General features: G+C 39.6%; 1 protein-coding gene and 1 pseudogene across 1 annotated transcript; one reads left to right on the forward strand and one right to left on the reverse strand.

The window, feature by feature from the left end:
* Nucleotides 1-226: 226 nt before the first annotated feature.
* On the reverse strand, nt 227-6,083 carry LOC136218869 (ARF guanine-nucleotide exchange factor GNL1-like; annotated as a pseudogene).
* Nucleotides 6,084-18,894: 12,811 nt separating this feature from the next.
* On the forward strand, nt 18,895-22,186 carry LOC136212404 (beta-1,3-galactosyltransferase GALT1-like). The gene is made up of 7 exons (XM_066002770.1): nt 18,895-19,657; nt 20,151-20,380; nt 20,474-20,755; nt 20,970-21,098; nt 21,166-21,345; nt 21,455-21,562; nt 21,974-22,186. Exons 1-7 carry the CDS (start codon nt 18,895-18,897, stop codon nt 22,184-22,186), a joined length of 1,905 nt encoding a protein of 634 aa, XP_065858842.1.
* Nucleotides 22,187-22,605: the final 419 nt, after the last annotated feature.

Here is a 22,605-nt window from a genome sequence, read left to right on the forward strand (position 1 = left end):
CTAACCGTTGGAAGGATTTCTTCCTTGAATCAGATTCTCAATTGTTAATTTATGTTTTAAAGCGAGATTTCAACTGCAATTCGGTTCACGAACTTATTATTGGTGATTGTAAATTCTTTTTGAAAGATATTGGAAGTTGTAATGTTTTTTTTCATAGGTTAGCGAACCATTTGGCTCCAGTGTTTGCTGCAGCTGGTATATGTGTCTGATTGGGAGGAATTGATCTCTAATCCTCCTCCTTTGCTTGTAATGCTCTTGCTGTGATTTTCTTCAAAAATTGCATTATTTTATTAGTTACAATGGTAACTAATAGAATAATGAATTTGTCAAAATACTGTTAAAACACCAATAATAAATTAGTCAAAATACTAAAACGAATTTAACTACAGTTAATGATTTTTTAGCAACACTTGACCATTATGCAATTAATTACAATAATTCAAATTCCAGGGTGAATTTTTTTGGTGAGTAATCCGAAAAGAACTAGGATACAAAAAGAATAAAAGAATTGGCATTTGAACAAGAATTACAATCAAATTACAAACTATCTCGTGAGCAACTCTGTACATGTATAATGTTAAGTAGCAAAAAACATGAAATATCATCTACTAGATAGAAAAGAAGGCAAACATATAATAGGGTGATGGAAAGGCAAAATTGGTTTGAGAAAAGCTTTCCCAGATTCTACACTATGATAGAATATTGCACTGTATGAAATTTCCAAAATCCCAAGAATAATATTGTACTGTGAAAGAATATTATGTGACACCAAGTATACAAGCAATTTGAAACTTTTGGTACAGTTAATGACAAAGCAAATACATATTACAAAATTTATGAAGGGAGCTCTATTCAGTCCCTCCGACACAGGCAAAAAAGTATTCGGACGCAAACATCAAGTAGCATTTCGCCAAAAATAGGATGATCATACCAAATTAGCTTTCGACTTACCTCGTATCCAGCCTAGATAAATTCTGCAGCTCTTCATCTGTAACCTGGAAAGCTACCGCCTTTCCTAAACAACTGGCACAAGGCACATTATTAAGGCGCTATTTTTCCGGAAAAAAAATTCATTGTATAATCAGCAATCCTCTATTCTACAATTAGATTCACACTATCGTCTCGTTAGATGAAACGAGCAGAGTCGTGTCAGGTGCGGAAGCGCCTCCTGGTTTTATGTGCTTTGTCTGCATTTGCTCTAATTCATCATCTGGAAACACTTCTGATTGCAAAGATGGACATATATTCTTCACATGCAACCATGTTAATTGCCAAAAACTATCACCACCAATGTCATCACTTGGCATGAGTAGTCCTGTTGTCTTCATCACCAGCAGGATGTTCTTGAGAAGCTCAGGAACTAATTCGTGTATCTTTTCACCGCGTTTTCCTCGAAATTTTGCCTTCATGCATCTCTCCATGCGGTTAAGAACTCCTAACCACAGTCTACAAAAGGATGGTTGGTGCGACAGATCCTGCAGTTGCTGTAAGTATGCTTTTGTCATAACTTTCATGGCTAAGACAAGTGATTCTTCCAGTTGCCGGTAATTCTTCGAAGAGCTCTCTAGTGAAATGTCTAACAGATCATCAAGCAATGTGAAGATCACTAAATCAAAACATTGAAACCACAGGGCATTTGAAAAGTGAATTGCATCCACTTCTGCCATACACCTTTGTAACATCAAAACAGCATGGTTCCTCACTTCTTCTCTATGATCCAGACATACTTTCCTCAGTCCTTGCACCAGCCTCAACCACATTTCTCCAACATCTTCACTGACTTTCACAGCAGCCTCTCTCCCTACTGAAACTTTAGCTTCAGAATACCATCTTGTCAGACAAAAAACAGAACCTGACATCATATCTAGGGAAGAAATAGATCGTGCAACATCCCCCAATCGGGACTCGGCAAACTGTCTTGCAGCATCAACACACAGAATATAGTTAGATGGCAAAAGGTGTGCCCCATCAACCATGATGAATGCAAGTGTTTCAAATCCAGTTTCTGATGCTTCTGGATGTCGAGCCGTGATGGATAGAAGGGAAGTGATTGTGCGCCAACCCATATGGGATCTGATGTGAACAGCATTTGCTTTTACAAGACGCATTACTTCTTGTGTAATGGGTTCACAATAAGCATCAGCAACCCGAGCATCAAGTTTCAATATCAGCTGAAGTGACTTGAGGAGCTCATCTGTCAAGTTTTCCTTGTAGGGAAGCAACCTCTGACATATCCTTAGGAGCCCAAACACAGCCTTTTCCACCACAACAGATGGCATTGTGGTTGACTGAACAACACTGGATATATACTCATAAACTTCTTGCCATATAAGCAAAATCCTATCCCGATTATTAAGTGTAACTGCAACCAACAGCTCCAAGCAAAACACTGCAGAACCTTCATCTTCCGAGGAACTAGTTCCCTTGCAATGACGGCTTGCAGCCAGGATGAGTGACCTCACAAGCTGCAATAATTATTCAGCCTGAAGGAACTTACTCTCTGTAAATATGCTGTCAATGTGGCAACTTTCTATTGTTTCACGAGTTCGCTGATGAGCTGCAAGCTGTTCCTCAGTTGGCAGTGACCTTGGCTCTTCTACATCAAAAGATAAGAACAGGCTAAACCGGCCCATCAAGCCAGAAGATTTTCTAGGAGTGATGCCAGATGGTGTATTTGATGTCAAGGAAGGACTTGGTGAGGGCTTTGTCCTCTCTAGGTCAGAAGACGACTCCATATCATCAGTTGCATCACTAACAAGACGAGCAGGCAAGAGGCCAAGCTTATGGAAGCTCAAGACGCAATCTAATATGTTTTTCCAACCATTGCGGATATAATCGCCATACCTGTTTACTATGGTGAAAACTGTTGTGGCCGCCATTCTTGCTTTAGTGTCATCTCCAAAAACCAAAATAGCATCATCAACAGACAATGGAGTCAAGTGGTCTGTGAACTTGCACAAAGACACAACTAGATCATCCAATACATCATCCAAATGGTAGGAGGCAGAAATTTTGGCAATTGCCAAGTACCCTTCAACGCATGTTTTTAGAACCTCCTCATGTTCTGTCTGATCAAAAACCACTGACATAGCAGCAATTGTAGGACCTGATAGAATAGTAAACATGTCATGGTCAAGGAGTGCTCGAGAATCACAGACAATGAAAGGACTAGTAATTTTTGATTTGTGCTGTACATTAATCCAGCGACCTGATGTCATCAATGGAAAACCAGAACCTTGCTCAGGAATCATCTGAATTTCACTCTCACAGATAGAGCGATAGAGTTCAGATAGGTATTCTCGGGGAAAATCATTTCCACCATTGGTGCGTCGATTATTTCGGATGAAATCTTCTTCGGTCATCTTTTTCTTAACCTGTACATTGTGTTGATCTGTGTTCAGCATTATAAGTGAATATGACATCACGAGAGCAGCATCCTTGTTTGCCAATATCTGAGGTGACTGCTCATAATATCTATCAGCAAATGCTTCGAGTACTCTCTGTATTTTCTGAGATTCTCCAGGCAACCTGAAAGTTCCTAAGAAAAGACGCAATGCAGTATCCATGTTCATGCCCCGAAAATCAAAAGTTCTAACAAATTCCTGAAGCACCTGGCTACAGAATTCATCATGATTTCCAAGATAATCTCCAAGAAGATTTTTTATCTAATCCAGCTGTGTACCGAAAGAAAGATGCTACACTCTGAGGCTCAAGCTTATCAGGCAGCAGATTTATTCCTTGGAGAAATTCTAGACCCTTCTTAGGATCCCGGTTAAAATGATCCACTCCAACCATCAGCCTCCTTTTAATGCGTCTCATCTTACGAACATGTGGAATCCAATAATTAGGGTCGCTATAATTTTGACATTTCATTGTTCAGAATGATTTATACCCCTCAGAATCTTCTGAAGCTTCTTCTGAAAGTGATAACTCATTGCCTAGCGTATCACCCATATCCTTAATCATGGATATCAGACCATCCAGTGCAACAATATGCATTGCAGACAAAGGTCCATTTACGGGAAATGCGTTTTTTGATAATAAATTAGCAAGGTCTTCAAAGACATCACAGCAGGTAATGTCACAATCAAAACTAGCATACATTTCAGCCATGAAAGTTGCTGCCTGTAGAGATCAACCAGAGCCTCCATAGCAACCTCCTGCAGTTGGTATGATGATCCATGCTTGCTTTGTGCTATCCTCATAAGCACATTAGAGAAGAAAGCTTCTAACTGTACTTTCAACTCAACCCGCAAATGATGATACAGATTGAGAACAATGCTACATACTGTTGAAAGAATTAATGGGCTCATTGATAAACCAAACTGCATCAAATTACGGAACAATTCGCCTTGAATTAATGACAATAATGCTGGGTGTTTGCTGAACGAGGGGCCACCCAATTCAATAGCTGAATTAATTAAACCCAAAGAAAATAGAGGAACATCTTCATCATATGCTATCGGATTGGATCTGGGACCAATCTCAATATGTTCAATGAGATTCAAAAGAGAGCATAGGAAAGAAAATATTTCCACCACACAAGGTACTCCAAAAGGATCCATCATAAGTTTTTCACCATTTTCAGCAGTCTCCATCCCATTACCAGCATCTATCTTTTCTTCATCCTTGCCATGCTGTAATTTTCCCATGAGAACACTAGTTGCATCAACAGTTGCGGATTGACCATCAGATTCAACCTTTACATTCCCATTATCTAGCAGTTTACTTCCAAAAGAATCATCCTTGCTCAGTGCATCAACCTGCAGTGAAAAAATACATATATATATCAACTTCATGTACTGAGGAAGGCATTAATGTGCTAACCTCAGTAGCTAATAACTCAAAAGGGTATTCACATTTATGCATATTCTACTCAACTTGGAAGTTACATCACCCATTCAGGGTTTAAACAAGTCGATTGCTACTACTGAGAGATTATATAAACATCTATTGGATAATTCTGTTGAGATCCCTAACAAAAAATTCTTTACTCCTGACAGCTGGCAAGCATATACATCTATAGCCATGAAACATGAATATAAGATCTTATGACTGGCTTGAACTCCAAACTGCTTAACTAAAAGACCAATTTGATTATTTCACAATCACTACAGTTTTCTTACTGGAAAAATCCCTTTGTTGAAGCTGCAGTTACCTCAGATTGAAGGAGGTAAGTGGTAACCCCATGTAAATAGTGGAGCTTTATCATAATCAATGAATCATAACACACTAAATATCCACCCTGTTTCTGTTTGTATTTTTAATATTGTGTAAATATTTCTGCAAGTTATAAAATTCCAGCATGATATCAAAGAATAATAAAATCAAAAAGTGAGCATTTAATTCTTACCTCCGGGAACAGATGAGCCTCTATCAACCAATTTGTCCCGATTGTTGTCCATATCAGGTAGGTGTGAAAAAATACATCTGACCAATTCATGCATGGTGTGGCGTGCAATCCTCTGCAGCAATTCTCCTTTAGAACTGGCTTGATGGACAACGCGAAAGCATGTATTTACTATATTGCATACTTGTTGATTATTCAACTTTGATGATGCTCTACTTTTCATGCATGCTAAAAGAACCTGAAGGATTTTCATCAGCGCCACTTCTTCAGAGGCGGGATCAGTCACCTCAAATCTACAGGTGGTGACAGCATCCACAATCAGATGCATAGCCTCAGCAACTTTCACAGTATCAACATCAAGCACATCAAGGGTTAATATTTTGTAAACAGAAGACAAAGCAACACCTGTGATTAGTGCACCAGTTTCATCAGATCGAATTACATCCAAAAATGGCATGAGATAGATGGCTGGATCAATATTGTCCCACTTATCTTGCCATGAAAAAATCTGTTTCCGTAGTTCTTTCAAGGAATGAATGAGAGAGTGCTCCAATTGATCATCATCTGTCACATAGCGGACGCCCCACCTTACGTTTCTCCGCATCACAGCCAAAACTGCTCCAATTTCAGAATTAACCATGCATGCAAGAGAGCCTTTGGTAGCTTTAACAGGACAGCCCCTGAATTCTCTGTCAAATGGATAGGATCCAGACTGCAAATTCAGATGCCCCATATTGACTGCAGGTTCTTTATGTTTGTGCTTGAACCATGCAGCAACTACACATACAAGGTACCAAAACCTGGCATATTTGTACCATTTACCATTACTGAAAAAGGTAATCGACACCTAAAAATTAATAATCATGTATACAGAGTTTAAAAAACTTAATATAAATGAAAATGTAGAGGGCAACACAAACATTTACAGCAACTGATGACATACATCATATTAAGGCTTACAACTCCGACATTTATATTTTATTATAGCATATCAGGATCATCGGGATATTGTTTGGTCAATAGCTTAATAGAAGCAGTGTTGTGATACAATCCAAGCCATGACAGCCATGATAACATAAGTCACATGCAAAAAAAAATCAGCATGACTTCTAAATTTTCTATGCAACCCATATTATCCCCTCACAAAACCTGTAACTCTCATGACTTTAAGGTGGTAGGACAAAGTAAACAAATTACTGATATCACCAAAGTAAACAAATTACTGATATCACCATTGCTATGTGTGCCCTTCCCTTCTTCCAGACTATCCCACAAATAGAAATCAAACATAAAAAACAAGCAACAAACAAAGTCCTTTATTATCATCTCTCTGAAAGATAATTTCAGTTTTACTAATCTAGTGGGTCTAATGCTAGAAGAGTGAGCTGAACGAGAACATCTTAGAAATTTTTCACTCAAATTAAACATAGAAGAGATCTCAATCTGCAGTGCCAAATTCAACAAAAGCAAATAATTAATTGAAAATTTATTTAGCTTCCATGCCTTAAGCCTTTTCCACAAGTAACTACAGTCAAAACTCAAAATTAAATTGTTGCATTGAACCCATAAACAAATCAATTTTATAAGATCATAGATGACAATCAATTTGCAAAATAAATCAACTAAACAACGCCCAAATTTCAAACCGCGCGGAACAAGATCCGATTCAACAAAACAACCAATCAAATGCCGATTGAAACAGAATTGAACATTCAATCAACTCTAAATTCTATCCAAACAATACATAATGAGGCATAATTAATTGAACCAATAGATCAAGTGGGTGAATGAGCACCTTGGAAGATCCTCGAGAATTTCGTGAGTTCAAACAGATTTAAAGAAGTTGGGATCAGACGAAGAAGTGTAAGGTGGTGCAGAGAATTGGTTTTCACATTAGCACAGACAGGAAATGAGTGTTTCCATTCCCTACTTGTGTCTGATTTCAGGGAATCTGATACAGATTGAAAGCGATAAATGGAGGTTTTAATCGTAAACCAGCAAAGAGTTTCTTCTCTAGCTAAACTAGAAGGAGTGAATCCCAAAAACAAGGTATAAACCTCGGTTCTCAAAGAGAATAATGTTTTTGATTGATAAAAGTTGTCGTCATTCTTACAAAATGAGGGTTTAAATACTTCCCCTTAATGATAACAAAAGACAAGGATTACCCCTACTAGGGTTACAATAAGGCTATCCCTAAAAAGGGTAAAATAGGTGATACGCCCCGACAAACAGTACATTGGTACATGTACGGATTGTCAGGGGTTGTTGGTGAATTACTTTGGGAGGAAGTAAGCCTAGAGATCCGCCCAGGGTAGATGTTGGTACGCCTCCTTGGGTACTCCTAGATTCGCCCAGCTTGCTTGTCTTGGGGATCCGCCCTCCTAGGTGTAACCTCCGCGGGTCTGATGTCTGGGGATTAGCCAGAGCGTCTGTGATCAGTGATCTTAGTTAGGATGTCCGCATCATTCTCTTCTTCTTTAAAAGAACTCGGCACCGATTCGCCCTGTTTGAACTCCAAAGGACTATCCGGCTTCCATGGGCTAAGGTCACGGATGTTGAATGCTGGTGAGATTTTACCAAGCCAGTTCGGCAATGCTATATGATAGGCATTGGCATTGACCTTCTTTGTGATCTTATATGGCCCGTATTTCCTAGGCCGAAGTTTGCTACTTGCGGCGTTGGCGAGTCTCTCTTTGCCCAAATATACCATAACCTCATCCCCGACTTCAAACTGTAGGTCCCTGCGGTGCTCATCCGCCTTAACCTTTAATTTCTGACTTCTCTCCTCAAGAGTCTCTCTCACCTCTTGGTGCATCTGTACATAATCCTTGGCCAGCTGGTTGGCAGTCACGTTTCCTCTAGGAAGATGGGCTATATCAAGGACGTGATTCGGGGTCTTTGTGTATACCACCTCAAATGGAGATCTCCTGGTTCCCGAATGTACAGAGCCGTTGTAGGCGAACTCAGCTTGGGCTAGAATCACATCCCACATCCGGGGCTTATCCTTACACTTGCTGCGCAGTAAGTTTCCCAAGGTTCTATTGACCACTTCGGTCTGTCCGTCTGTTTGAGGGTGGGCGGTGGTACTAAACTTCAGAGACGTATCGAACAAAGCCCACAATGTCCGCCAGAAGTGACTGAGGAACTTCGTATCACGATCCGAGACGATGCTCTTAGGTACGCCATGTAGCCTGACAATCTCTTTAAAGAACAGGTTAGCAGTCACTGAGGCAGCATTAGTCTTGCGACATGGTATGAAGTGAGCCATCTTTGAAAACCGATCAACCACGACAAAAATGGAATCCATGCCCCTCTGAGTTCTGGGTAATCCTAGGACAAAGTCCATGGACAGATCCTCCCATATTGTCTCTGGCACAGGCAAAGGTAACTGCAAGCCCGCATTTGTAGTGCGTCCCTTAGCGGTCTGGCAAACATAGCATCGTTCTACTAAGTAGGCAACATCTCTCCTCATTTTAGGCCAGAAATAGCGGGAACTCACTGCTTCATATGTCTTATCTCGCCCAAAATTCCCTCACAGGGATCCGCCATGTAGATCCCGAACAACCTTCTCGCGAATGGAAGTGCAAGGGAGGCAAAGTTGGTTGCCCCTCATGAGATACTCACCCATCAGGTGATACGCTCCATCTCCATGATGGTTCTTACATTTTTCCCAGATACTACCAAAATCAGGATCCGCCAAGTATTCTCCTCGGATGTGTTCAAAACAATCGGTCTCCAGGTTTACTGTCTTGATTAGTGACACCCTTCGACTTAAGGCGTCCGCCACCTTGTTCTGTTTTCCAGCCTTATGGATAAGCTTATAGGGGAACTTATCTATGAAGGCGGACCACCGGGCATGCATGGAGCTTCGGAGTTGTTTCTGACTTCCCAGGTATTTGAGAGCTTGATGGTCAGTGTAGAGGATGAATTCTTTTCCCACCAAGTAATGCTCCCATACTTTCAACGCCCTCACTACAGCATAAAACTCTTGATCATAAGTTGCCCACTTTTGCCGTGCCTCACAGAGCTTCTCACTGAAGTATGCAATGGGCCTCTTTTCTTGCATCAAGACACCACCAATCCCAACTCCACTGGCATCACACTCAACTTCGAACAGCTTATCAAAATTGGGATACGCCAACACTGGCGTTGTACTCAGCTTTTCCTTGATCAAGGCGAAGCTCTCTTCTTGGGCGTCCGCCCACTCGAACCCCCTTCCCTTCTTCAAACATTCCGTCAACGGGGCCACTATGGAACTGAAGTTCTTAATGAATCGGCGATAAAACGTTGCTAGCCCATGAAAACTCCTGATATCCCCCACGTTCCTCGGAGTGGGCCATTCTCGGATGGCTCTTACCTTCTCCCCATCAACTTGGACCCCATCGCCACTAACCACGAACCCGAGGAAAACCAGACTTTCTATGACGAAATCATACTTCTTAGTGTTGGCGTATAGCTGGTGTTTCCTTAATAGGTCAAACACTATCCGTAAGTGCTCCACATGCTCCACCAAGGTCTCGCTATGAATCAGGATGTCATCAAAATACACAACTACAAATTTTCCAATCATGGGGCGAAGCACCTGATTCATCAACCTCATAAAAGTACTGGGGGCGTTGGTCATCCCAAATGGCATAACTAACCATTCATACAATCCATCTCTCGTCTTGAAGGCGGTCTTCCACTCATCCCCAGATCGGATTCGTATCTGATGATAACCACTCCTGAGATCAATCTTGGAGAAGACTCGAGATCCGCCAAGTTGGTCCAGCATGTCATCCAACCTTGGAATCGGGAACTTGTACTTGATGGTGATCTTGTTAATAGCCCTACTGTCAACACACATCCGCCAAGACCCATCCTTCTTCGGTGTGAGTAAAGCTGGAACGGCGCAAGGACTCATACTCTCCCTAATGTATCCCATCTCGATGAGTTCCTCCACTTTCTGTCTCATGATGTCATTCTCCTTTGGGCTCATTCGATAGTGTGGGAGGCTTGGTAAACTAGCCCCAGGCACAAGATCGATATGATGTTGGATGTCCCTCAAAGGTGGTAACCCACTTGGCAGTTCGTTAGGGAACAGATCCTGATATTCGCCAAGTAGGTAGGTCACTTCATTCGGCATCTCCCTTTCGTCCCTTTGGGCGGATTCGTGATTCGCCTTAACCATTACCACATACACCATTTGGCTCTCTTCACATTCGCTGACAAATGATCTGTGTGTAGGACAGACTACCAAAGTAGATTTCTCGTTGGCCTTTGGCTCTCTCATCATTGGCGTAAGGACGAACTTCACCCCATTCTTCACAAATCTGTAAGTGTTCTCTCTTCCTGCATGGATGGCATCGTTATCAAACTGCCAGGGTCGGCCCAACAATAGGTGGCAGGCATCCATATCAACCACATCACAACAGACCTCATCACTGTAATCACCAATCACAATAGGTACCCTGCATCTCTGGGTCACCCTAAGCTCACCCACGTTTTTGATCCATCCCACTCTATAAGGGTCGGGATGTGCCTCCGCCAACAACCCGAACTTCTGAACGGCGCTGCTGCTCACAATTTTCTCTTGGCTCCCACTATCTATTATCACATTGCATCGCCCACCTTTCACAAGACAGCGGGTCCTGAATAGGCGGTGCCTCTGATCTCCCTCTACCCGGCTAGAGACTAACAAACGCCGGACCACATGAATGGCGTATCTCTCTTCATCCGCCTCATCATCATCTTCTCCTAAGGGTTCGCAAAATACTTCATCCCCTTCGTCATAGTCATCCTCATATCTCTCCACCATGTTGGGGCTCTTCCTCCTAGGACATTCGTTGGATCTATGGCCTGGCTCATTGCACCGAAAACATTTGAAAGGTGCTGGCCTCGCATACGGATTATTGCTCTTAGGTGGTATATGTGCTTCCTTGTATGGCCTAGTATCTCCAACAGATCCCCTTCCCACACTGTTAACCTTGGCCCCACTGGCACTCGCCACCTGCTTGCCTTTGTCATAAGACCTCACGTTATCTCTTCCTCCAGGCGTATACTCAGTAGTGGCGGATCTCCTGGATCTCCCGGTCAGTTGGGATTCAGCCTTGAGGGCTAAATTCCTAGCATCTTGTACTCGAACCACCATCTGTGTGCCAAGACGATCCTGGATGTTGTATCTCAACCCTTCTAGATACCTAGAGGTCTTTTGGCTTTCAGTTTCAGATAAGTTGGCTCTCACCGAAAGCCTTAAGAACTCAGAAGTATACTCATGGACACTTCGGGTCCCTTGAGAGCATCCCCTGTAGGAGCTGTAAATATACTTCTCATAATCCGGCGGTAAGAACTGTTCCCTCAACATCGCCTTCATCCGTAGCCAAGATCGAATCGGATCTCTGCCCCCTCTTCTTCTTTCTTCCCTCATCTGATCCCACCAAACTGATGCGCCACCCTTCAGGCGATACGCCACCAGCCTTACTTTCCTCTCATCAGGAATCCCAACATACTCAAAGAAACGTTCAACTTCCAATAACCAGTCTAAGAACCCCTCTATATCCAGTTCGCCTCCAAAAGATGGTAAGTCTATTTTTAGCTTAAAGGCATCATCTCTATCAAAGTTCCCTAGACCTGGGTATCCCCTAGCAACCTCCACACGTCGGTTGTCAACAAGCCCAACATCCCTCATAGTTCTAACGGTATCATCATTTCCGATACCCTCAAAGTCATCACTATCACTATCAGCGTTATGCACAATGACAAAGTTGGGTCTTCTTACCTCAGGATCCCTAGGATCCATTTATGGAAGCGGTTGTTCAAGGGCTCCTTCCTTTCTCTGGGTCGATCCTCCCGCGGTTGGTCGGATTAGCGCCAGAACCTCCAGCTTGAAGTTTTCTAAGAATGTGGTTAGCTCCAGGAACCGTTGATCGGTCTGCCTCTGCCGTTCATGGCTGGCTTGGATTTGCTCCGCGAGGTGCTCCCTCAGCTCCTCATACCTCTGGTCACTGGTTTCCATGAAATCTTGCGGTTGTCGGGGTTGAACCATTGCCAAAAGAAGTTTCGGGGCAGGAAACGATCGGCTCTGATACCAACTGATACAGATTGAAAGCGATAAATGGAGGTTTTAATCGTAAACCAGCAAAGAGTTTCTTCTCTAGCTAAACTAGAAGGAGTGAATCCCAAAAACAAGGTATAAACCTCGGTTCTCAAAGAGAATAATGTTTTTGATTGATAAAAGTTGTCGTCATTCTTACAAAATGAGGGTTTAAATACTTCCCCTTAATGATAACAAAAGACAAGGATTACCCCTACTAGGGTTACAATAAGGCTATCCCTAAAAAGGGTAAAATAGGTGATACGCCCCGACAAACAGTACATTGGTACAGGTACGGATTGTCAGGGGTTGTTGGTGAATTACTTCGGGAGGAAGTAAGCCTAGAGATCCGTCCAGGGTAGATGTTGGTACGCCTCCTTGGGTACTCCTAGATTCGCCCAGCTTGCTTGTCTTGGGGATCCGCCCTCCTAGGTGTAACCTCCGCGGGTCTGATGTCTGGGGATTCGCCAGAGCACCTGTGATCAGTGATCTCAGTTAGGATGTCCGCATCAGAATCTGATTTTTGAAGACGAAGGGAATGATTTTGGAAATCGTTCAACTGCAGAACTAACAGATAGATCTCTCTTGAGTTCGGGGCTGAGCCGTTTCTTTGTCTCCGCTTTATCGAAACGTTTTCTCTTTGATCCTTATGCAAATTGGGCAATTTCATTTTTTTTTCTTTTTATTTTTTGTGTCAAATTTTCTATTAAATTTCAATATCATAGGACTTTCATTTCATGTCCAGTCTATGACAATTCCCTTTTACTATAGTATGATTTTTTTTTTGGAGAGAAGTATGATTAATTTTTTTTATTTTAAGAATATGATTAAGTTTCTTAAAATTCAAATATTAGAAAGTTCCTATCTTAGATATTTTTTTTATAACCAAAGTTGTATCACAAGGCTACACGACACAAAATCGGGACAAAAAAAATGTCCAAGAGCTCTTGGACCAAAATGTTCCTTAAGTTCTGAGGCGGCTCTTTGAGGATATGCACTCGAAGGACAGAGAATCCGTATAGTTGGCTATCCAATTCGCACTTCTATTTCCTTCTATATAGACATGGCAAAGAGAAATCTCCCACTTCTTACCAATAAGCTCCATAATAATAACTCCCACTAGAAAGGCGTCCTCGTTAGGGGGAGTAAATGCAGAGAAATAAGGTCGATGCAAACTTCAAAATGACTTTTTTGTACCCAACGACCAAGCAAGTCTCAAGCCTTCTATAACGTCTCATAACTCTGCCTTAACCACCGAGCAGACACCCACATTCTTAGTAAATCTTTGAACCCAATCAATTTTGTTGTCATGTATAAGGCTGTCAATCGCAGCTAAGAATTAGCTCCCTTTAACAGCACCATCCGTATTGAGCTTGACCTAAGTGGTCTCCGGAGGACTCCTCCTAATCAAAACCTTTTCTTTAATGGGATTGTGCACAACCATATCCTTGGAAAAAGTCTAATTACTATTAATAATACCATTAACAGCCACCTTAATGCTTTGCACAATCTCCATAATAGATCTCTTAGATTGCTCGAACATAACGAGATTCCTATTTTTCCATAAGTGCCAATAAGCAACCACAAAAACAAGATGACATTCGTTGTAGGAGAACCAATTTTCCAAACTCTGGTTGTCATGGAACCATTCAGCTTCGCTCGACGCGATAAAAGCCCAAAATTCATTATAGAAAATGCTTTGAAGTCAAATTGAACGCGCAAAAGGGCAGTCTCCCAAAATGTGGATAATGAACTCCTCATGAAGGAAGCAGATGAGGCAAAGGCCTACCACATCAAGATGTCTCTCTTTCTCTCTAGTTTTGTAAGTAGCATTCCTTTTATAACCAGCTAAAGGAAATTACAGATTCTTTGGAACCCATGCCATTTCCAAATACGCTACAACCTTTAAGCACATAAACAAGACATTCCTTACAAATAAAACCATAGGCAGACTTGACTGAAAAACGGTCATAACCAATTCCAATCCAACAATATTGATGAGTGCATTGTGAAGGGTTTGCAGGTCCCCCTTTCATCGACCATGTCGCACACCTTCATTTGGATAAAGTATTCATCTCGTATCCATTTATGAAATACATTTTAAATTTCATTATTTTTTTCACAATTACTCATTTAAAAAAGTTACAAAACTAATTAAATTACAAACATAAGTTTATAAATCATCTATAAATTTCATAAAAATTAATTTGCCATACATACGTATATATAATCTAATCTGTATATTAGCACAATTTTGTTTTTGAAAAAATATTAGTATAATGAATTTTGTAATATACATTTGTTACTATATAAATACCATCCGAATCAAAACAAATATCATATTAATATTAATTTAAAAATAATTAAATTGTATAAATAGATTCGAGGGTATTTGAGGGGTATGACCATATATACTATATCCTAGGAGCACATATCATCCATTAACTGATTTATTAAACTAATTTAGTTGGTTAATCATTTTTTCGTTTGTTAGAAATTGTAATCATACACCGGCTATATGCCTATTTTTGTGATTTTCTTAAATTTGTAACTATTTTACCTAAAAATGTAAAAAGGTTCAATATAAAAATAAGGGAAAATTATAAAACTGGGTCAAATGGAAGACCCATTTACATATTAAACCCATTTACTAATTCTACTACATATCTAGACTGATTTTGTGCGACTTTCCAAAAATACCCTCAATATTTACGCGGAGCTCGCCCCATCCCGTCTGACTTCGCATATTCACCCATATGCGAAGCCTACGAAGTTAATGTTTTAATTTACTTAATGAATTTAGTTCGCATATGCGAAGCCTGCGAAGCTGGAGTTTGTTTTGCTTGATGAATTTAGTTCGCATATGCGAATGCTGGATATGATTTGAAGCTAATACGCGAAGTGGTATATAACAAAAATTGGCAAACAACAACGGATTCGAACATTAAAATCATAACATTATCAAAATTTATAACAAGATTGCCACAATAACAACATTCAAATCATAACATTATCAAAATTTACAACAAGATTGCCACAATGAACTCTACTAACTAATCATTTCAAAGTGAAACTAACTAATCCGGTACCAAGATTACGCATCCGCTTCAAAATTGGCACCAGATTAAGTTAGGTCCACTTTGAAGATTGGCACCATAGGATGGACGTGTCCCATGGTGCACCCCGAGATTGACACAACCTCTCCTAACGAATCATTTCAGGAGTGAATGTGTCAATCTTGGGGAAGTTCATCCCTATACAGGAAGGAAAATCATCTCCACTGCAGCCCAGTACGCCGCCTTCCAGAAAGGGATGTTACGTATTCACCCATCTACAGAAAAAATTAACCGTGTTAGTTAGGAAAAAAGACGATTTTGGCTTCGCGAAATGAAAATTAGCGAAGCATGCGAATGTAAATGTGCAGGGGAAGAGGTGATTTTACTTCGCATATCAATTTTTTCGTGAAGTCTGCGAGGTCTGAAATGTGACTATCTACATCGCATATCGCTGCTTTCGCGAAGTCTGCGAGGTCTGAAACGTGAGGATCTATTCGCATACTTCGCGAACTAATCGATTCGCGAGGTAGATCCATACGTTTCAGACTCTTTCTCTTCGCAGAACTTCACGAAATCATCAATTCACGAAGTAGATCATCACTTTTCAGGCTCGTTCTCTTCGCAAAGCTTAGGGAAACCATCGATTGCGAAGTGAATTCATGAAAAAACGCAGAAAAAACAAACAGATACTTACATTTTTCGCCCCTTTCATCCCCAAAAGCGACAATAACAATATGATAACATGGGAAGAACGAAGGAAATAACGTAGAAAAACCATTTCTTTGATGGTAACAAGAAGAAAGAAACCAAGCAACGAACAGGAAGATGAAAAACCATTTACTCATTTTCTAGGGTTGGGAAGTTGCAGAATCAAGAGATGAAGAGATGAAAAAGAGAAATTCATTATGATTTCTACTAAATGGTGCAGATTTCGTGCAATTTAAAGGAAGAAAGGAAGATCAAAAGTCTTGAAATCATTAATGCTGGAGCAACTTTTCGCATAACCAAGGAGATAGAGGGAGCGGCAATTCGCAAGTGGTGGAAGTGGGAAGGTCAGGGGTATTTTTGGAAAGTCACACAAAATCAGTCTAGATATGTAGTAGAATTAGTAAATGAGTTTAATATGTAAATGGGCCTCCCATTTGACCCAGTTTTGTAATTTTTCCTAAAAATAAAGGTAATGTAAAATTTTATTTCAGTGCGATTGCAATAACTACTGACAGAATATTAATTTCAAAATAAATATCTTTCTTTTTTTTTGGTAAGAAGGGAAGAAAAAAAACAAACAAACAAAAACCTAACCCAGGATCAGTCTAGGAAGACTGACCCCAATCCTATCCTCAAGAAGAGAAGGTAACAGAAAAGAAGGAGGAACGGAAAGGGTAGAAACACCTAACATCCCCCCATGCCCAGCAGCTGCCAAGCGATCCGCCACGCGGTTTTGCTCCCTATAAATATGGGAGAAGGTAAGAGAATCGAAGGCAGGACGAAGCCTCAAGATGGCTTTAATGAGATTCTGACTCTTAAGACAAACATCATGTCTATCTGAAATCCTGTTGATAGCCTCCAAATTGTCAGACTCCACCGAAAGTCTTTTAACACCCATGCGAATGGCGAGTTTAATGCCAGAAAAGATCCCCCAGAGCTCCGCAGTAAAGGAGGAGCCCGTACCTAAGTTATGGGTAAACCCAGCCAGCCAGGCGCCACCAGCATCCCGAAGAACTCCACCAGCAACAATTCTGCCATTACTAAGGCATGAGCCATCCGTATTCAACTTGACAACCCCTTCCCTGAGCTTCCTCCAACCAACTAACTGGACCTCTTTAACCAGGGAGGGGTGAACCAGGGGCTCTCCTTCAAAATAAATATCTTTCAATTAAAATTGAAGTGGAATTTTTTTTTCAAAAGAATATATATATAATGTTAATAATTAAAGTGTTTTAATATTTATTTATGCCAATTTTGAGGTTAATATGAAAATATATTACTTTTTGGTGAATGAAAATATATTACTTTTATACTATAATATGTTTTATTGAGATGCTAAAATAAAAATAAGTTGGCCAGTTTTGTTACATGTGTGTTTGGTTGCTTATTTTCATACTCCTTTTTACATTTTCATTTCAAAAATGAGAGTTTTAGGTGTTTGGTTAGTGCCTTCCTGTTTGCCTTTTAAATCTGAAAAGCAGTATTAGGTGTTTGGTTAGTGATCTCCCGTTTGCCTTTTACACCCGAAAAACAGCATTTTACAAAAGCAGAGAATCAGCTTTTTCCAACAGCAAACAGCAAACCGTAACAACAACAGCAAACAACAACATGTAACAGCAAACAGCAAACCGTAACACAAATAGCAAACAGCAACAGCAAACAGTAGGTAAAATAAACCGCCCATACAAAACTATCTTCTTCTTTTAATTGTCGTATGCTTAAATTGGATTATTAAAAGATGATTAAATCTGGTGAGTTCTTTTATAAAAAAAAAAAATCTGGTGAGTTCAGCATAGTAAGTAATGGAATTAAACTCAACTTATTCAAATTTTTTATTTTATTTATTTAAACTAGAAAAGAAAAAAACAAATGCAGGCACGGCCGGTGGAAATTATGCTCCGAATTTCGAAACTTATATACTCCCTCAGTAGAATGAAAATATCGACACACAACACAACAACCGCCATTTGGCGTACAGTTGAAGTTTTTTCGGGAAATTTGAAAGTTTAACTTCCTTTTCCAAAACTTTCATCATCTCTTCTTCATTCGTCTTTGCTCTTTCTGCTCAGGTATGTCTCTCTTTCTTCTTCTATTCTATATGTAAGTACGCGTCAGATTAGCATTTGTTTGTGTGTTTCTGGCTTTTGTGGTCGTTCTTCAACTTCTTGGTGTCATTTATTTGATTTCTATCATCTGTACATTTGATTGAGCTTAGTTTTAAAAGTGATAGATTATATGTCTGCGATTGTTGCGGTTTTTGAATTATCAATGCAACTTAGTTTCAGATTGAAATTTGCTCTTGTTTATCTTTTCCTAAATTTATTAACTATGGAGTTCAAATTTCCAAAGGAAGTAGGGACCCCTACTAGCTACTTAATAATCGGCGTTTGTAACCGCTCGATCATGGCACATGCATTTTATGATTGCAGGAATTAAAGGACTGAACGACCGTTAAATTTGATAAAATGTTGTGCACTCTCATCATTAAGTTAATGTATTTCTGTAGTTTGAATCTTTCGGTCTCAAATGAGTCGGATTGGTTGACTGGAAAACTTACACTTGATTTTGGTTCAGGTTAGGAGATTGTTGCTCAAGCTCAATGCATTTCCTATATACCCCCTCTCCCTCTTTATAGGCCTCTGATTTTTTCAGAGACGCCTTTGGGAATGTAACCATCATTGATTTGAGCGAAGGTCAGTTAAGCAAAAATGAAGAAACGGCTTCTGAGTGTTCTTATTGTGTTTCTTTTTGTGCTGATGGTTCTAAGAGCAGGTGTGATGAAAAATCGTTTTAGGGAGAGAACATTGTTGAATCCGGTCGGTATGAATTTATCTAATCCTCTTGAATTGACTGATCTTGGACCTTCACTTGCATTTTATAGCCCAAATTCTGCTAGTCATGTGGTTTCTGCAGGAACAGTAGTCTCTAGTCTCTTTATCAGAAGGAACTTTTCCTGTGAAATTCAGAATTCATTACTGACATGGCACCATATGAGGCACTTGTTAAACTATTCACAAGGTCTTACTAATGCAATGGGGGCTATTACGGAAGCTCAAGGTGCCTGGGAAAGCCTCGTGGACTATTTTATGAAGATGGAACAAGGAAATGTGAATAAAAGTTCGCTTCATGATGTGAAGGAGAAAAAATGCCCGTATTTTCTCAACATAATGAATGCCACGGAATTTGGAGATGATGGTTATAAGTTACGGATTCCTTGTGGCTTTATTCAGGGTGCTGCAATTACAATAATAGGCATTGCTAATGGTCTTCTTGGTAGTTTCCAGATTGACTTATCAAGGGAACCACTCTCAGGAGAGCCTCAGCCTCCCATTATTCTGCATTATAATGTTCGACTTCTAGGTGATAAGTTAACTGAGGATCCTGTGATTGTTCAAAACACATGGACAACAAACCATGATTGGGGGGAAGAGGAGCGGTGCCCTTCATCTGTTCCTAAAGATAACAAGAAAGGTATTGAATTTTTCGTCTCTTCTTATTACCACTGCACCAAACATTAATGTTTTGTATCATTCTTTATCATCAAAGTATTCTAATTTCTCAAGTAGAAATGTTAATGTCTTTATGCATATAGGAATTTTTAACTTGATGTTCTTGCTTCTCTCCTAGTGATCTCTTTCCTTATTCTTTCAGTGAAATACTACTAATACATGGGAAAATATTCAAGCTTCATTATTTGAAATGACATATATGGTAATGAATAGAAAATGAACTGAAACTTTTCATTTTACTCTCCTTAAAGAAATTAGGAGATTAAGAAGGAATTAATTGATATAGATTTATCTTACATTTGTAGCCTGCTCCTAGTTTTGAGCCATATATAATGAACTATATTCAAGGCATATTATTGGACATTTCTCTATTCCGACCTATAAATGTAAAGAGGTTTGCACTATTTTTATATATATTTCTCAGTTCCGAGCTTCCTTTTTCTCATGTAGAGCAGTTGATAAGTTGAACCAGTGCAATGAATTGGTGGGTAAAGATTATAAGTTTGAAGCAAGTGGATCCTCAAACATTTCTGTATCGTCATCGACGTTTAAGAACAGATCTAGAGTTATAAGGTATTTCCCATTTAAGCAAGGGTACTTGTCTGTTATGACACTTAGTGTGGGAGAGGAAGGGATTCAGATGACAGTTGATGGAAAGCACATAACATCTTTCACTTATCGTGAAGTATTTCTACTGTTTCCCTCTTAGTTAGCATTTCTATCATTTTATTGGAATGTATACTTTCTTTTGCTCATTCTTTTCATGTGATGTCTATAGAGTTTGGAGCCATGGCTCGTTAGTGAAGTAAGGATATCTGGAGACTTGAAATTAATATCGGTACTGGCGAGTGGATTACCCTCATTTGAGGAATCAGAACACATTGTTGATTTGGAATCACTGCAATCAGCTCAACTGGTGCCGCACCAGCCACTGGATCTCTTCGTTGGTGTCTTTTCTTCTGCCAATAATTTTGAGCGCAGGATGGCTGTTCGTAGAACATGGATCCAATACCCAGTAGTAAAGACAGGAGAGGTTGCAGTGCGCTTTTTTGTTGGTCTGGTTAGTGCTGTTCTGGTTCATGTAATTTCATCATGATAGACAAGATGTTTAAGTTGTTTTCATTGTTGATATCTTTGGGCTTCCTTCCATACATCATGTGCAATTTTCTTGGATTGATTATGATATCTGTTCAGTTTTATCCTAAAAAGCTATAGTCTGAGTCTCATGATTAACCCAGATAAAGTATAAGTTTGAATGAAATCATGTTTTGTAGCACAAGAACCAGATGGTCAATGAACAGCTCGGAGATGAGCTACAAACATACGGAGACATCCAGCTGTTGCCTTTTGTCGACTATTATAGCCTTATAACGTGGAAGACTATAGCAATCTGTATTTTTGGGGTAAGTTTTCACTTATTTGTGTATGTAGAATGTGGTTTTTTGTTTGCTCATTTTGTCTTTTTGACAGGCAGACATTGTTTCCGCCAAGTATGTCATGAAAACAGACGATGATGCATTTGTTCGAGTAGATGAAGTTCTTGCTTCTTTGACTAAAACAAATGTGACAAATGGGCTTCTTTATGGTTTGATGACCTATAATTCCCAGCCTCACAGGAATGCTAACAGTAAATGGTACATCAGCCTGGAGGTAACTTTCTGCAAAATATCTGTTAATTTACTAGTTTCTTTTTTTTTCACTTTTCTGTAGCATGTGTTACCTTACGTGCTGCTTGTTCTTTAATTTCCCCTGAGTAAAGGAATGGCCTCAGAATTATTACCCGCCATGGGCACATGGTCCTGGCTATGTGGTATCAAATGACATTGCGAAAGCTGTTTATAGGAGGCACAAAAATGGTCATTTGAAGGTATGAATACATGAGACTGTCATTTGATATACATCTAAATTTAATGAATTTTTAGCTGTTGTTTTTCTTTCCATTTCCTTGTAATTTTCACATACCATATACTTTCTTGAACCATTGAAAAGTGTTTTGTCGCAGTAGGACCAATCATTCTCTTTTGATTACAGGGTCATTAACATGTTAACATATCTTTTCAAAATAAAATCACACTGTGCAAGCTCAAATAAATTAATTTCCTTCCTTTTTAAGTTATGATGGAAGCATAAATACTTCTGTTTCAATATTTAAAGTCAAATTCATATAATAACTTTGAACATCTCCCAATTACTCATCAGTTATTGCATTACATAATGTAGACCATGTCATGCATAATCTTATGATGGTGTTAAAGTGAATAGGCAATGATGAATGCAGATGTTCAAACTGGAGGATGTAGCAATGGGAATGTGGATAGAAGAGATGAAGAGAGAGAGTCTGCAGGTTATTTATGTGAATGAAGAGCGAGTTTGCAGTGAGGGATGCAATGATGGTTATGTTGTTGCTCACTACCAAAGCCCAAGAGAGATCCTTTGCATGTGGCAGAAATTGCAAGAAGAACATAAGCCTATCTGTTGTTCTGCCAAATAAACAGATGAGATCTTTATGGCTCGAGAACTAAATATGTACATGAAACACATATACAAGGCATAGGTAAATTGAAAAAACAGCAAAGAATTAGGTAACTTGGACTTGTTACATGTTTTAGTTGTTAAGTTGTGAGGTAATCCTCCTTTTTGAAGTGCTTATAGGTCCAATTTTCTGAATATGGTATAGATCACTATTACTTGTAAATGTCCAATTTTGTATTAGGTATTCCATACAAATAGGTGTATCTCTCTTTTATTTTTTCTTGGATAAAAGGTGCTTTTGTCCTTAATTGCTCTAGTATTTGTGTTTTTATGACTTAAGTTCTGGACTTTTAACATGGCAGTCTACCTGAACCTGAACAAAGCAAAATAATATTGATTCTAGAATTTCATTCTCAACTACCATAATAGTGAGCAACA

Source organism: Euphorbia lathyris, chromosome 1 (genome assembly GCF_963576675.1).
Source record: "Euphorbia lathyris chromosome 1, ddEupLath1.1, whole genome shotgun sequence".
NCBI lineage: Eukaryota > Viridiplantae > Streptophyta > Magnoliopsida > Malpighiales > Euphorbiaceae > Euphorbia > Euphorbia lathyris.